Here is a 16335-nt window from a genome sequence, read left to right on the forward strand (position 1 = left end):
GGGACCCTCTCCAAACCCCTAATCATTTTAGTTGCCCTTTTCTGAACCTTTTCTAGTGCCAGAATATCTTTTTTGAGATGAGGAGACCACATCTGTACACAGTATTCGAGATGTGGGTGTACCATGGATTTATAGAAGGGCAATAATATATTCTCAGTCTTATTCTCTATCTCCTTTTTTAATGATTCCTAACATCCTGTTTGCTTTTTTGACCGCCTCTTCACGCTGCATGGACATCTTGAGAGAACTATCCACGATAACTCCAAGATCTTTTTCCTGACTCGTTGTAGCTAAATTAGCTCCCATCATATTGTATGTACAGTTGGGGTTATTTTTTCCAATGTGCATTACTTTACAAAACATCTGTTAGTCTATAAGGTGCCACAGGATTCTTTGCTGCTTTTACTTTACATTTATCCACATTAAATTTCATTTGCCATTTTGTTGTCCAATCACTTAGTTTTGAGAGATCTCTTTAAAGTTCTTCACAGCCTGCTTTGGTCTTAACTACCTTGAGCGGTATAATAGTGTAATACACTGACTTTAGGGCTACAGCTAAAATAATATGGAAGTCTCAAAATAGTACCTATTCTAGAATCCAGATTATATCCAGTGATGTTGAGGCTCATTATAGCAGGCAGAAAGGCAACTATGGGGCATACGTGGTATTTGGGAACACATAGCACTATAACACAAATTCATCTTAATAAACAAAAGATCACGTTTCCTAGGTCTCAGAGTAATTCTAGAGCTAAAGCAGTGATCTTCAACTTTAGAGTCAGATAATACATGCCAAGTCTCATCATTGACCTAGGAAAAGCACCATCGCCACCTCTCAGAACAACAGTATCTTTTCTTTTAACCCTTCCCTTTGCATTCAGCCAAAAAGATACCTAACTTCCTAACTCATCACCTGCCAACCTACTCCTATCAGTGCAGGAAAGGGCAAGATATATCGCTTATCAGAGTATTTTCAATAGTGAAATAAGCAAATACCTACATAATCGTCTTTCTTTGCACCATAAGAAGCTATGTAATCTGCATGTTTCTCCAAAAACAAGGTGCTTGGTGCATCAGGTTTTATAACGACATCCTTTTGTGGCGTTCCCTTTTTTAAAAAGAAACAAAAAGTTAAGTTGTATTATCAATCTAATGAGATCTCAGTACCTGATTTTTAATTAACCGATTATTGTTACAAGTAACACTTAAGTTGATTGTAACAGAACAGAGAACAATTAATTCATGTTATCTGTACCTGTCGAAGCTTCATTGTCAGTACTTCATTTCTTTTAAAACAGACATTACATCTGCTTTATTCTTTCCAGATAAAATTTATTTGACAGAGCAAAGTCTATAAGTAAATACTTCAGTAAGTTTACATTTTCACTAACCCAGATAAACATTAACCAAACTACAAGTTATTTTAAAAACCGACCTCCTCTCTTACCCCCCCTGGCAATCAAGGGGGCGCTCTGCAGCGAATCCACGCGGACGGGTTAATAGCGAGCCGCCTACGGTTCACGTGGCTGGGCCTGGGCCTCGTGCTCATCGCAGCCCCGATTCCAAGTCAGGATCGCTCAACTCAGCGCTCAGATTCCAGCCCCCAGCCTGCCCCTAATCCCTGCTGGCTCCGCAACGTCAGCCTGGGACCGCCCGGCACTGCCCAGTTACACATCCCGAGTCCCTCACAGGCCGGCACCGAGAACAATCCCCCCACCCCCGTCTCCATCTCCAGCCCAGGCCCCATCGCAGCCCGCAGCCCCCACCCCCGGGCCACGTTACTCCAACGGCCGCCGCCCCGCTATCCGCGCGCTTGGGCCCCGCTAGGCTGGCAGCGGGCGCCGGGCTCTACAACCGTTACCGCGGGGCGACGCCTCCCGCGCTCTGCAGCGAACCAACTGGTCCGGGAGCGACGGGAGCCAAGCGAGCTCGGCAGGCGCAGGCCGGTGGCCCGGCCGGACGCCGAGACCCGCCGAGCGGAAGCCGGCAGCAAAAGGGCGGCCCAGGCCAGCAGCGAGCGGACGCGGAGGGAGACCGCCCGGAGAAGGCCGCACCACGCGGCAGGAGCGAGCCACCCACCATGTTAGCAGCCTCCGCCGCACGCGCCACCAACCGTCTGTCCTACGGGCGGGGTCGCGACTAGTTGAGCGGGAGAAGGCGGTGCCCCGCCGGCCTCTCAAGACCCCGCCATAGCTGTCTATGGCGCTGCCTGCGCAACTGGTTACTCTGAGCAGAGCTCCTCGTAGCCCCAGCGGCGCAGTGCGGGCGCCCTGCCTAGCAACGAACCGACTCCGCTTAGGTGCGCACGCGCTGCCCGCCTCAGGAGGAGCCGGCTGACCGGCGCCGCCTGCACAACAGAGAGCGACCACGTGGGGCCCATGGGGGGTCTCGCGCAGTTGCGCAGGAGTCACCAAGAGACTGAGGCTGCGCCCAGCTGCAGCCACGTCAGGCATCGGCTTACGCCCCGCGCACGGCGTCGGCCGTCCTGACTCGACGGGGCCCAGGCCCATCGCGGGTCAGCGTCTGCGCTGTGCTCAGCGGCTTGTGGTGGGGTCAGCACACCGCCAGCAGTGCCACCTCGCCAGCCCGCTGCCCCAACGTTCCGTTAGCCACTTCTGCCCAGGGAGGGACACTGCTCAGCACTCCCGCAGTGTTAGAGAGAGGGAGACTTTTTCAGGGGAGGGTGTAAGGAACTGGGAAAGTTCTTAATGTTCTCTCTGAATACTGTGTTGGTGCCTCAGTGTCCCCATGGCCGTTCTTAAGTATCTGGCAGAGCAAAGGGCCAGTGCACCTAAATGCCTGACACTCTGTCTCTTAGCAACTGATGGCCTGGGCCCCTCCTCTGCAACAGTGCCAGCTGAAGGTATTGGAGACAAAGGGATCAGGTGACCTCCTGGCCCGGGGAAAGGGGCTGAGCAGAGAGGAGGGGCTGGGGGGGTTGTTAGTCTGGAGCTGGCTGAGGGCAGACATGGGGGTCTGGCTCACTGACCCCCAGAATGGACCCGGCCGAGGGGTCCAGTTCTCTGTACCTACAAGCTCTGTTTTAGACCCTGTTCCTGTCATTGAATATACCTCTGTTTTACTGGCTGGCTAAGAGTCACGTCTGACTGCAAAGTGGGGTTACAGGACCCGGTGGCTCCCCCAGGACCCTGCTGGGGTGGACTCGCAGTGGGAAGCGCACGGAGGGGCAGAGGATGCTGAATGCTCCAGGGAGAGACTCAGGAGGTGAAGACGTGTGAGCTTCTTGCCCTGAACAAGTCTGCTCCAAGGGAGAGGAGGCTCCCCAAAGTCCTGCCTGGCTTGGTGGGGAGGAGTTCCGGAACATCGCCCGGTGACTCCGTGACAGAGGGATTGTGGCTTCCTTGAGGCTTACAAATCTTTTTCGTTTTAATCTCTAATCCCCCACCCCACCCCACCCCACCCCACCCCGCTTTTTTATAAAGGTTGGGCCCTCCTCTGGGTTAACCTACCTAGGACTCTCCCCAGACCAAAGAGCAGATTGAGATGTAGCTTCTCCGACTGGGGCAGCACACCATACAGGAAAGAATGAACTAGATTAACTGCAAGAGTTAACTTAAAGCAAATTCAGGCTTGAAAGTTAATGCAGGTTCAGAGAGGGAATGAATGTAAAGCATAATAGCTGTGCTTGATAATTCCACCTGTGGAGGCGTTCTAGAAGAGTGCTTTGGGCAGCAGCTTAGTCCGCTTTAAGTAGGAACAAAACACGCTTAAGATTTTTCTTGTGTAGACCAGGCCTAACTGTTAACTACTGGAGGAATGTAAAAATTCACACCCTTGGAAAGAACAGTGAAGCCAACATAACCCCTAGCATAGCACTAGGTCAATGGAAGAATTCTTCATGACCTAGCTAATTTCCACCTCCAAGGGAGGCAGATTACTTACAGTAATGGGAAGAGTCCCTCCTGTTAGCAGAGGTAGTGTCTACACTGAAGCGTTAAGAGTGGAGCATCTGTGCTGCTGTAGCATTCCCTTAGGTCTAGTCTACAAGGTAGACCTCAGTACATCACTCAGACCTATGAAAAATTTTGCATCTTTAGGGCAGTAGCTAGTTCAACCTCACCAGCATGTAGAGAAAGCTAGCCTGACTGACAGCTGCTGCCCTGAACCTTAGAGACTTTACTATATGACTTGTAAATTGCATAATATGTATATACTTCATCCTTCCTCAGCGTGGGGCTCCTTTTCTGGCCTTATATTTCTATCGTTCTGTAATACACAAGCTATATGCACTTTCCAAGGCAGCCGTTGTTTGTTAAAGTCAGAATTCTAGGAGTGCAGTTATTGTTCTTTCAAACGTTGGTAGAGTTGTCGTTTTCTAACACCTGGCTGGCTTCAAAGACAGACTTTGGGCTTGTCTACATCACAAAGTTGCAGCGCTGGTGAGGGGGTTACAGCGCTGCAACTTAGGAGGTGTACACATCTGCAGGGCATCACCAGCGCTGCAACTCCCTGTTTGCAGCGCTGGCCGTACTCCCGTTTTGTCTCGGGTGTAGAGGATCCAGCGCTGGTGATCCAGCGCTGGTAATCAAGTGTAGACACTTACCAGCGCTTTTCTTGACCTCCGTGGAATAAGCAGGTATCCCAACATACCTGAGGAAGCCTCTGGTAATCAAGCTGGTCTCCTTCCCCGGTTTGCTCTCGCGTTCCCCGAACCCCGAGCAAGCAGGTCTCCTTCCCTGCGGTTTGCAGGGTGGTTCGGGGAACGCGAGAGCAAACCGCGGCGAAGCTGGTCTCCTTCCCTGGTTTGCTCTCGCGTTCCCCGAACAAGCAGGTCTCCTTCCCTGCGGTTTGCAGGGTGGTTCGGGGAACGCGAGAGCAAACCGCGGCGAAGCTGGTCTCCTTCCCTGGTTTGCTCTCGCGTTCCCCGAACAAGCAGGTCTCCTTCCCTGCGGTTTGCAGGGGGGTTTGGGGAACGCGAGAGCAAACCACGGCGAAGCTGGTCTCCTTCCCCGGTTTGCTCTCGCGTTCCCCGAACCCCCCTTGAAGCCGCCCAACAGCGCTGCAGTATGGCCACATCTAACACCACTTGCAGCGCTGGTTGCTGCAAGTGTGGCCACTCTGCAGCGCTGGCCCTATACAGCTGTACTAATACAGCTGTAACAACCAGCGCTGCAAAATTTTGGATGTAGACATACCTTTTATTTTTTCTTTCAAAGGGTGAGCAACAGAGAATCTAAAATGCATAAAGTACATAAAAAGAAAAAATTCAATTACACTCCATTCCAATATTATTACTTATAAGAAGTTCTGGAGATAAAATTTAGTATTCTGTTTTTGCAAGCTTTGAATAAAAATGTGTTCTGGAGCCACACTATTACAGATAATAAAAAGAGAATCCACAGTACTATTTCAAATACTACATGATATCATACCTAACTAGCGGGCTATAGCTATGCCAAACCATAGTCACTTAATTACTTTGGTATTCAGAGAATAGATTAAAGGATTTCCAAAAGCCCCCTGGAGTGTTCTACAACCAAGCCCTAAGAGTAAAGCGTCCTTCAAAATACAAACATTCCAGGAATTGGGTTCATCGGTTTCTGAGGGAATACCTTTACCAGGCTTTTAGAAACGTAGTCAAGTACCAACTAAAAGAGCCAAATACCACCCTGTAATTAGAGCAAATAGACAACTTCCAGTCTTTGAAATCTCTCTCCCATTATTTGTAATGTCTGTACTATTACCACATGCAATAGGTTTCCATTAGGGCCTCTGCAAAACCAACAATTTCTTGACAATACAGTTCATCAACCACCTGTACAGAAATATACAATTACAAATTTAGTTTTGGATGCTTGGGGGCAGGGGAACATGAAAACAGCATGCCAGCTCAGATGACCCATGGGAATCACTTTTTATGTGCGTGGGAGGTCTGAGGGAGCCGTACAAGTCATTCCATTCCTCAGACAGAAATGCCATGTAAGATAATATGTAGTGTTGGAGCCAAGATTGAGATAAATGTGTAAATATGCTATTTATTTTTCAGTTTATAAAAGGCACCCAGTACACAGTATGTGCACTGAATAGAAAGAACTGGTTGAAAAATGTCAAAACAGTGATTCATTCACCAGTTAATTACCCACATTGCCCACTCTCAACTCTTCAATATCATAATCTGAAGGCCAGAAAGACTCACAACTTTGGACAAAACAAGTTAAAGAGCAGTGGACCCTCAAGAATACATCAACACCAGTCTCCACAATGCTCAAGGTCTTGAGCTGGTATGAAGGCACAGATCGAGAAAGAAGGTCTCTCAGGCAAGGTCTACACTAGAAACTTTTGCAAGTATTAGTTTCATCAGTTAGAGGAGTGATTTTTATGACATTTCTATAGTGGCAAAAAAGCCTTAGTGTAGATAGTTATATTCTTTTAAAAAGTTTGTTATTTTGCTAATGGAATCAATAGTTATACCAGCAACTGTGCATACATGGGGGTGTGTGTGTGTCTGTGTGCGTGCTATACCAGTAATTCTTCTCCCAGTGTTGATTAGACCATAGTAATTATAACTCAAGTCAACACTTTAAACTGTACCCCAGATGCAAACAGGGAATGAGTGCAGTTTTTCAGAAATGGTTTAATATCCTTGTTGTAGCTCATATCACCAATCAAGCAGCTAACCGCATTCTGTACTAGCCTTTGCTCCTGAATTTTCCTCAATGGTAGCCCTATTTATCGTGCATTTCAGTAATCTGGTCTGATAATTTACATTCTTGTTAGTATTTGTCATATCCCTGCCTGTGCATGTTATTACTATATTATGACAAACTGGCTGAAATGTAAAAGTTGGTGCTGAATACGGATGACTATTTTAATACCAACACATAGCTTGTCAACTTCAAATAGATGTTTATGTATTTGCATATGTTGAAATATCTCGATCAGTTCATTTTATTAATTGAAAAATGAAACAATGGTTCTGTTGTAACTGATATTCAACAGGATACAATACTGAAATTTTAATATTTCATATAAAAAATACTTCAAAATGTCAATAGAAGAAAAGGTGAACATACCCACCCTTTAAAAATAAAAATCAAACGAGATCAGTATTTTAAGAAGCTGTGAATGCAGACACAGATTTGTGTCATTACTATGCAGAGAGGTAGTTCCTTTTACAAGCAATAAATATATACAACTTATAAATCACTAGATATTAAACTCAAAGATTAATATCTAGTACAAATTACACTGAAATGAGAAGGCACTTCCCCATCACAAGCTCTAACAAGTTTTCAGCTTTCAGAAGCTTCTATGAAGGTTGATCAGTTTGTTATTTATATCAATTTTTCTCTAAGTTGAGTCATCTAGAAAAGCCATGACGTGACTGGCTGTTACACAATGGCTCCTTTTTACAGTGAGGGAAATAAATGCAGTTCATGCATAATACATAGTGAAAAAACATGCAGAGCGACTTATTCTTAACTGCTTTATTATATGAAATGTGTCAACCCATCCATGCAATTTCAAAGATATGTTACCCCATTTGTCTCCGGCAAATGATCCATCTTCTTTTTGCAGGCTTTATACGTAGTCCACAATTTTATGACATCAACAACATAAGGTAAGAATCTGCAACACGAAAATGACTCAAATCAATTACTAAAAGGGTAAAGTTTCCTAGAATTTACCAGAGAACCACAGCCCTAGTTTTCTTAAAACAAAAACACACAACTTCATTTTATTGATAAACATAAATCACTACAAAAATTTTAACTACCATGAAAGCTTCAGCTAACTGCAACCTACCCAACGTTACAAACATGATTCCATAAAATTTTAAAATTCCCAAATTAAGGTGAAGATTTCCATGCATGGTCTCAACATAATCTCTTTCTCCACTTTAAAGTTGTAAGTAATCATTTGAGTTAAACTAGCATCATGGAACACGGTGTTGATTTATTAGTGTCTGATTATGGTTGAATTTTGTTAGGAGAGAAGAATGTTCTAAGCTTGTAGTAGCATGTATACCTAAGTAATGGAAAGGTGCAGAAAGCTTTTGGATGGGCACCTTTTTACAAATATAAATTCAAAAAAGAAATCACAATTTAAGAACCATCAGACTTTAAAATTATAGACTAGTCCTCAATAAGAAGCACATGCTTGGTAATAGCGAGAAGAATTTTAAGTTATGAAATTTTTAGTTAAATCATATTATAGGAAATCCTGTAAGTGATTCATTCTATAGAGGTTTTTCCAACAGCTATTTGAGCAGGATTATAAAGGGGGCGGTGGAAAGAAGGAGAATTTCAACAAAATTTTGAAAAATTTCATCCAAGTCTATGTTCTCTTTATCTGTTGATAGCAATTAAAGTCCTATGGAGTTCCAGAAAACAAAATTAGCAATGCCACAATTCCAGCTACAGTGTTTGCAGTAATCTATATTTTGCAGTTTACAGAGCATTGCATAATACTCCAGTGTTGTAATATGCTTTTTAAATTTAACAATAAAACAGGACACAAGACGTCAATGTTAACATAATAGACTTGGAGGACAGGAAAAGCAGAAATTAAGCTTCTGATGGTAATTTACATTTATTTTGGATTAGCAGTTTAGAATTCTTAATGTACAATATAAATGAATACAGCATGTGCAAGGTGGGTTAGCTTAGCATTGCTAAAAAGAACTGTTGATTTGCATTTCCTGACTCTTAAATTTTCAAATTTAATTCTCAGTTTATATTTAGGCTGCAATCTATTGTAGCTTTATCATCTTATAGTAACATCAATATTAAGCATAAGAAGTTTAAATAAATCGGAAGGACCTCAAGACTTATTCCCTCTCTATACTGGGCTGGGAACCCTACGTACAAATCTTTTGGCTGGTCAGCATGGATGGACCCAAACTAGGTCCAGAATGTATCATAACCAATTAAGACACTGAGAATAACTTGTACCCAAATTTATGATAAGCAGAAGTGTGGTTCTCTACCCACAATAGCTGGTACTCACTCAAACTAAAAAGAGTGGGCACAGCAATTTCCTCAGGTCTCAGAGTAATTCTAGAGCTAAAGTGTGATAATCATCAACTTTAGATTCATAATACATGCCAAGACTCATCATTGACCTGCGAAACTCCTAAGCCCCATCTCTCACTACCAGACACATCTACTTTATATTTCACCCTATTCAAGGATTACAACCCACAACACTTCTTCCCTAGAAAATGATCTATGATGCAAGAGTATTTAAATGCCATTTAGATAGTTTGACAAACTGGGACCAAATGTATTTTCCACTAACTTCATTCAGTTCTTGTAAGTGTTTAAAACTGGCCTGGGTAACTTTTTTTGGTATAGAGCAGAGGAAACTTGACTCTACAAGTAGTTAGAACCTAGATCTGTAATGGAGCTAGTGCATAATCACGAGGATCTCTGTTGTACGGCTTCCTGTCAGCTGCAGATTCATGACCACACCTTCACTTTGAAAGAATGCTCTACATTATTAGCTGAATATGAGTAGGCAGGCAAGTTGGGAAAATACTACAGTATAAGTTGGCTCAGAATGACAAGATGCACTTGAGTCAACCTCTGTGCGTGGGGCCCCAACACCACAGAAGAAAGTGTTTAATAGCTTACAATTAAAAAAAAATCTACATCAATGTTTTACTTCTCAAATTTGTATTGCTGTACTAGTAAGCTTTAAAACAGAAGCTTCTCAATTCAGAGTTTCAACTCAGGCACGATACACTATTAAGTTAAGCAGCTGTTTTCACTTACTTCCAATATTTTCTTTTCAATATATTTACCTGGACAGCACTAAGGGTATATAAAAGGTGAGATCGTGACCTATACTGGCACTTATTCCACCGCTCTCATGTTGACATGATTTCATGAATGCTAGATTTCTTCTTTGGTCATTCGTTGCAGCTGTCTCATGAGATCCATTATAGTCAGTCCCCAGTAGACACCACTCATCCTCAAATATTCCGACATACAGTACTCCTAAGTAGTACAGAATTTTAGTTCTTAAGCAGACAAAGATATAGAAACAAGTAGAGCCCTGCTTGGATACAAAAATTTGGATCAGCAGCCTATCTGCAAAGATGTTAACAATACAACTGCATCCACAGATGCATGTAGCCACAGATAGAATGCAGGTATCTGTGGATTTGCAGGGCTCAGTGTGACGTACAGAATTGCAGAATTTACCAAGTTCTCTGAACCAAATCCTCCCCATCCAACCAACAAGCCAAGTTATACTTTATTCTAAGTTGTTTACTTAAGAAATATAAGCTTTCTAAGCTGGTTAAGATACTGCAACTGAGTCAGTGAATTGCTGCCTTTTACTTAAATTTTTCCATCTTAGATGGCTGAGGCATAAGGTCAAGTTACTTGCCCACATTTACGCAGCAAGATAGTAGCTCAGACCAGATCATAAGTTACGATCTTCTTGGCTCTGGTCTTTTGCTCAAGTTACTAAACCAAATGGTCCCCTCAAAGTAACAGCCTAACATTCAGTTAAGTACATAATTGCCATTTCCCAAAATCAAAGCAAAGCAACTTAGAGTAACAGGAAGAGAAAAACTCATTTATTGTAGCTTAACATATTGTTATAAAATCTTTCTTGATCAGCATGACCTATGATTATTCATATTGTATTATAAAATTCCATAGTAATTTATGTATTTTCTTGCTACAGGTGAGCAGGAAAGCGAGACCATACACATGGCAAAAGAGAAGGCAGGCTTCAGTTAGAGACACCACACTTTAAAACGTAATTGAGACCAATTTCTTGGGAGACCTGTCATATTTAAATGTCTAATTTTATTTTTCTGTACATTTTCTCTGTGTAGCCTTATGAATATCAAATATATACAGATATTTATAACTGGCTTAAAAAACCCCATGCACAACTGCTACAGACTACTTTGGGAAAAGGTACTAACTGACTAGACTGTCCAATTCACTTAGTTTGTAATTCTATTAAAACGTTATCTAAGCAGTACTATTATGAGCAGGATACAAGAGATTAATTTAATAAAGAATTATGCATTATATGCCCAGCTGAAGTCATAAGCCTGCCCAATATTGTAATACACATCACATGGCTAAACTAACTATGTCATTTTCTACTTAAACGTTGCTCCCAGAACTGACCGCTAACATGCCAAGATATGCCTCCAGCATACTGAGGATTCCTAAAGAATATCTGTATTTGAAAGGATCTGCAAGTACTCATTCCCAAGAGAAAATTCCTCATGTTTTGGTATTTCTGGCACAAAGGTTAAGGCTAGACCATTGGGGGACTTGAAAGTGGACCACTAAAACCAAACCAGACCGAAACAAGGAAACATATGAGGTTCAATAATTAGAGATGGTCAGGAAATTTCCTACAAAACAGTTCCGTCGAAAAAGCCAATCAACTGAACCAGATGTGTTTCAAAACAGTCTGCTTTGACAAACTTGCATCACAGACTTCCTGGTGGGTTGCTGTGGAGCCTAGGGTCCCAGGATCTGAGGATCTCGGATAGGTAAGCCAAGTGGACTACTTGAGCTGGGAACCAGGTTCCCAACACTCAAAGGCAGTCCTATTATGCAAGGCTTCCAGGGCTTCTTGCCATGGAGTCAGGACCTGAAAGCCCTGGCTCTAATAAGGGCTTCCTTGCTGCAGATACAGGAGGGGAACCAGGGTTCTCAGAGCTTCCAGGATCCCTGCCATTGAAAACCCACTGCATCCTGACCTCTCAAAGCATATCTACACCGCAAACAAACAAACAAAAAAATCCCAATCCACAGCTATAAATAGGGCCCTACAAAATTCACAGTACATTGTGGTCAATTTCATGGCTAGAGGATTTTTGATCAATTTAAAGATTTTAGATGTTTATATCTGAAATTTCAGAATCTTGTAACTGTGGCGCTCCTGACTCAAAATGGGATAGAGTGTCCATGTGTGTGGGGCACGGGGGGGCGCGGAGGGGAATGAAGAGGCGGGGAGGTTTTGTAAAGTTGTTGTAGCGAGGTCCCGAAATTCCCACCCTTACTTCTGTGCTGCCTTCAGAGCTGGGTTCTGAAGGCAGCACACACCCAGCTTCCTGCAGTTAGAGGAAGATCCCAGAGGTGGATAGGATCTCCCCCAGTGCTGCTGGGAGCACCCCAGACAGGGGTTCCTAGCTGCTAGTCCACACCAGGGTCAGATTAAGGCAGGGCGCCTGGCCAATTTAGGAATCCCCCAGGAAAAAAAAAAAAAAAAGTCGGTGTCCCAGTCCCAGAAGAAGCCTCTACCAGGTTACCCTGAGCCCTGGAGGGAGCTGCAGGGGAAGGAGCCTTGAGCCTGGGATGCCCTGAAGCCTGGCAAGAGTGGCAGCAGGGGGGGAAGCCCCAAGACAGAGCTGCCCAGAGGCCAAGATGGCAGGAGCAAAAGTCCTGAGTTCCACACCCAGAGGCACAGCAGCAGCCCCGAGGAGTGTGTGTGCGCATGTGTTATGGAAGCCCCGACCCCTGGCTGGAGTGGCAGGGGCCAGAAGATCCAAGACCAGACTGTCTGTCCCCTCCTCCGCCCTGGCTGCAGCCGTCAGGAGCAGAAGCCCAGAGAGGAGGAAGCCCTGGGCTTGGTGCCAGAGCCAGGGGCGGGGCAAGCCCAGAAGCCGAGGCTGCCCCAGCTGCAGGTACCAGGAGTGAAAAACCCCAGCGAGGCGAGAGATGCTGCAGGAGGAAGCCCGGAGCTCAGCACTTGGACCCACAGCTGCGGCCGGGGGGGTGGGGGGGGTAGAAGGGGAGAGAGAGAGAGCCTGGAGCCCAGTTCCTGGGCTTCTGCAGCAAAGAAGTGAGGGTGTATCACCCTTATTTCTGCACTGCCTCTGGAGGTGGGTCTGATCTCCCCACCAGTAACAGTACTGTCTTTTATAAAACCAGACAAGGTTGGTTGGCTAAGGTTCACTATTAACAAGACATAAGGTACATGCTGGTTGGCTAGGAGAAATATATGGAAGAGACAGGCGCACCTGTCTTGTGTTACCTGAATTCCAATGTAAGGGTCCTGTGGGAATTTCACATGCTTTTGAATATATAAATAGCAGTAGCAGACAAGAGTGCTTCTTTTTGTCTCTGTTTGGCAAAGATAGCTGCAACTTTGCCTCTCAGATGAAGACCTCTGCAATTACCTGTATCCCTTTCACCCTTAGACTAGATTATTGTAATACACTGAATTTAGGGCTACACCTAAAATAATATGGAAGTCTCAAAATAGTACCTTTTCCAGTAGAATCCAGATTAAATCCAGTGATGTTGAGGCTTATTATAGCAGGCAGAAAGGCAACTATGGGGCATACGTGATGTTTGGGAAGACATAGCACTATAACACAAATTCATCTTAATAAACAAAAGATCACGTTTCCTAGGTCTCAGAGTAATTCTAGAGCTGAAGCAGTGATCTTCAACTTTAGAGTCAGATAATACATGCCAAGTCTCATCATTGACCTAGGAAAAGCACCATCGCCACCTCTCAGAACAGTATCTTTTCTTTTAACCCTTCCTTTTGCATTCAGCCAAAAAGATACCTAACTTCCTAACTCATCACCTGCCAACCTACTCCTATCAGTGCAGGAAAGGGCAAGCTATATCGCTTATCAGAGTATTTTCAATAGTGAAATAAGCAAATACCTACATAATCGTCTTTCTTTGCACCATAAGAAGCTATGTAATCTGCATGTTTCTCCAAAAACAAGGTGCTTGGTGCATCAGGTTTTATAACGACATCCTTTTGTGGCATTCCCTTTTTTAAAAAGAAACAAAAAGTTAAGTTGTATTATCAATCTAAAGAGACCTCCGTACCTGATTTTTAATTAACCGATTATTGTTACAAGTAACACTTAAGTTGATTGTAACAGAACAGAGAACAATTAATTCATGTTATGTGTACCTGTCGAAGCTCAATATTTGTCAGTATTTCTTTTCTTTTAAAACAGACATTACATCTGCTTTATTCTTTCCAGATAAAATTTGTCTGACAGAGCAAAGTCTATAAGTAAAACCTTCGATAAGTTTACATTTTCACTAATCCAGATAAACATTAACCAAACTACAAGTTATTTTAAAAACCAACCTCCTCTCTTACCCCCCGTGGCAATCAAGGGGGCGCTCTGCAGCGAATCCACGCGGACGGGTTAATAGCGAGCCGCCTACGGTTCACGTGGCTGGGCCTGTGGCTGGGCCTGGGCCTCGGCCTCATCGCAGCCCCGATTCCAAGTCAGGATCGCTCAGCTCAGCGCTCGGATTCCAGCCCCCAGCCTGCCCCTAATCCCTGCTGGCTCCGCAACGTCAGCCTGGGACCGCCCGGCACTGCCCAGTTACACATCCCGAGTCCCTCACAGGCCGGCACCGAGGACAATCCCCCCACCCCCGTCTCCATCTCCAGCCCAGGCCCCATCGCAGCCCCCACCCCCTGGCCACGTTACTCCAACGGCCGCCGCCCCGCGATCCGCGCGCTTGGGCCCCGCTAGGCTGGCAGCGGGCGCCGGGCTCTACAACCGTTACCGCGGGGCGACGCCTCCCGCGCTCTGCAGCGAACCAACTGGTCCGGGAGCGACGGGAGCCAAGCGAGCTCAGCAGGCGCAGGCCGGTGGCCCGGCCGGACGCCGAGACCCGACAGAGCGGAAGCCGGCAGCAAAAGGGCGGCCCAGGCCAGCAGCGAGCGGATGCGGAGGGAGACCGCCCGGAGAAGGCCGCACCACGCGGCAGGAGCGAGCCACCCACCATGTTAGCAGCCTCCACCGCACGCGCCACCAACCGTCTGTCCTACGGGCGGGGTCGCGACTAGTTGAGCGGGAGAAGGCGGTGCCCCGCCGGCCTGTCAAGACCCCGCCATAGCTGTCTATGGCGCTGCCTGCGCAGCTGGTTACTTTGAGCAGAGCTCCTCGTAGCCCCAGCGGCGCAGTGCGGGCACCCTGACTAGCAACAAACCGACTCCGCTTAGGTGCGCACGCGCTGCCCGCCTCAGGAGGAGCCGGCTGACCGGCGCCGCCTGCACAACAAAGAGCGACGACGTGGGGTCTCGCGGGAGTCACCAAGAGACTGAGGCTGCGCGCAGCTGCAGCCACGTCAGGCATCGGCTTGCGCCCCGCGCACGGCGTCAGCCGTCCTGACTCGACGGGGCCCAGGCTCATCGCGGGGCAGCGTCCGCGCTGTGCTCAGCGGCTTGTGGTGGGGTCAGCACACCGCCAGCAGTGCCACCTCGCCGGCCCGCTGCCCCAACGTTCCGTTAGCCCCTTCTGCCCAGGGAGGGACACTGCTCGGCACTCCCGCCGTGTTAGAGAGAGGGAGACTTTTTCGGGGGAGGGATTGTGGCTTCCTTCTCAGGCTTACAAATAGTTTTCGTTTCAATCTCTAATTCCCCCACACCCACACCGCTTTTTTATAAACGTTGTTCCTGCCTCTGGGTTATCCTACCTAGGACTCCCCCCAGACCAAAGAGCAGATTGAGATGTAGCTTCTCCCACTGTGGCAGCACACCATACAGGAAAGAATGAACTAGATTAACTGCAAGAGTGAACTTAAAGCAAATTCAGGCTTGAAAGTTAATGCAGGTTCAGAGAGGGAATGAATGTAAAGCATAATAGCTATGCTTGATAATTCCACCAGTGGAGGCGTTCTGGAAGAGTGCTTTGGTGATGGGCAGCTTAGTCCGCTTTAAGGGGGAACAAAACACGCTTTAGATTTTTCTCGTGTAGACCAGGCCTAACTGTTAACTACTGGAGGAGTGTAAAAATTCACACCCTTGTAAAGAACAGTGAAGCCAACATAAACCCTAGCATAGCACTAGGTCAATGGAAGAATTCTTCATGACCTAGCTAATTTCCACCTCCAAGGGAGGCAGATTACTTACAGTAATGGGAGAGGCCCTCCTGTTAGCAGAGGTAGTGTCTACACTGAAGCGTTAAGAGTGGAGGATCTGTGCTGCTGTAGCATTCCCTTAGGTCTGGTCTACAAGACAGACCTCAGTACATCACTCAGACCTATGAAAAATTTTGCATCTTTAGGGCTGTAGCTAGTTCAACCTCACCAGCAGTGTAGAGACAGCTAGGTTGACTGACAGCTGCTGCCATGAACCTTAGAGACTTTACTATATGACTTGTAAATTGCATAATATGTATATACTTCATCCTTCCTCAGCACGGGGCTCCTTTTCTGGCCCTATATTTCTATCATTCTGTAATACAAGCTATATGCACTTTCCAGGACAGCCTTTGTTTGTTAAAGTCAGAATTCTAGGAGTGCAGTTACTGTTCTTTCAAACGTTGGTAGAGTTGTCGTTTTCTAACACGTGGCTGGCTTCAAAGACAGACTTTGAAAGAAAAAATAAAAGGTGAGCAACAGA

General features: G+C 45.7%; 1 protein-coding gene, 1 long non-coding RNA gene and 3 other non-coding genes across 10 annotated transcripts in view; 1 reads left to right on the plus strand and 4 right to left on the minus strand.

Annotated features, from left to right (window-relative positions):
* The window catches only part of RABGGTB (Rab geranylgeranyltransferase subunit beta), a 31958-nt gene extending 17139 nt beyond the window's left edge, over positions 1-14819 (minus strand). For 2 of the 6 annotated variants that reach the window (XM_030573767.1, XM_030573764.1), the window contains exons 1-5: positions 14715-14819; positions 13627-13734; positions 9767-9962; positions 7500-7590; positions 1001-1108 (exon numbers count right to left, since the gene is read on the minus strand). In XM_030573767.1, coding sequence (XP_030429627.1) covers positions 1001-1108; positions 7500-7590; positions 9767-9852 — 285 coding nt within the window. In that variant the 5' untranslated portion in view covers positions 9853-9962; positions 13627-13734; positions 14715-14819. Of the gene's footprint in view, positions 1-1000; positions 1109-1255; positions 1527-2079; positions 2438-7499; positions 7591-9766; positions 9963-13212; positions 13298-13626; positions 13735-14714 lie in introns of those variants that run through there. The other 4 variants (XM_030573766.1, XM_030573765.1, XM_030573769.1 and 1 more) reach the window with 4 other exon arrangements.
* LOC115656695 lies at positions 489-13235 on the plus strand. The gene is made up of 3 exons (XR_004001738.1): positions 489-519; positions 6033-6035; positions 13150-13235. It is a non-coding gene; the product is annotated as an uncharacterized LOC115656695 (long non-coding RNA).
* Positions 729-811, minus strand: LOC115656933. Its single transcript, XR_004001807.1, has one exon. It is a non-coding gene; the product is annotated as a small nucleolar RNA SNORD45 (small nucleolar RNA).
* LOC115656931 lies at positions 9004-9086 on the minus strand. The gene has a single exon (XR_004001805.1). It is a non-coding gene; the product is annotated as a small nucleolar RNA SNORD45 (small nucleolar RNA).
* On the minus strand, positions 13358-13440 carry LOC115656935. Its single transcript, XR_004001809.1, has one exon. It is a non-coding gene; the product is annotated as a small nucleolar RNA SNORD45 (small nucleolar RNA).
* Positions 14820-16335: the final 1516 nt, after the last annotated feature.

This window comes from Gopherus evgoodei, chromosome 8 (genome assembly GCF_007399415.2).
Source record: "Gopherus evgoodei ecotype Sinaloan lineage chromosome 8, rGopEvg1_v1.p, whole genome shotgun sequence".
NCBI classification, from domain to species: Eukaryota; Metazoa; Chordata; order Testudines; family Testudinidae; genus Gopherus; species Gopherus evgoodei.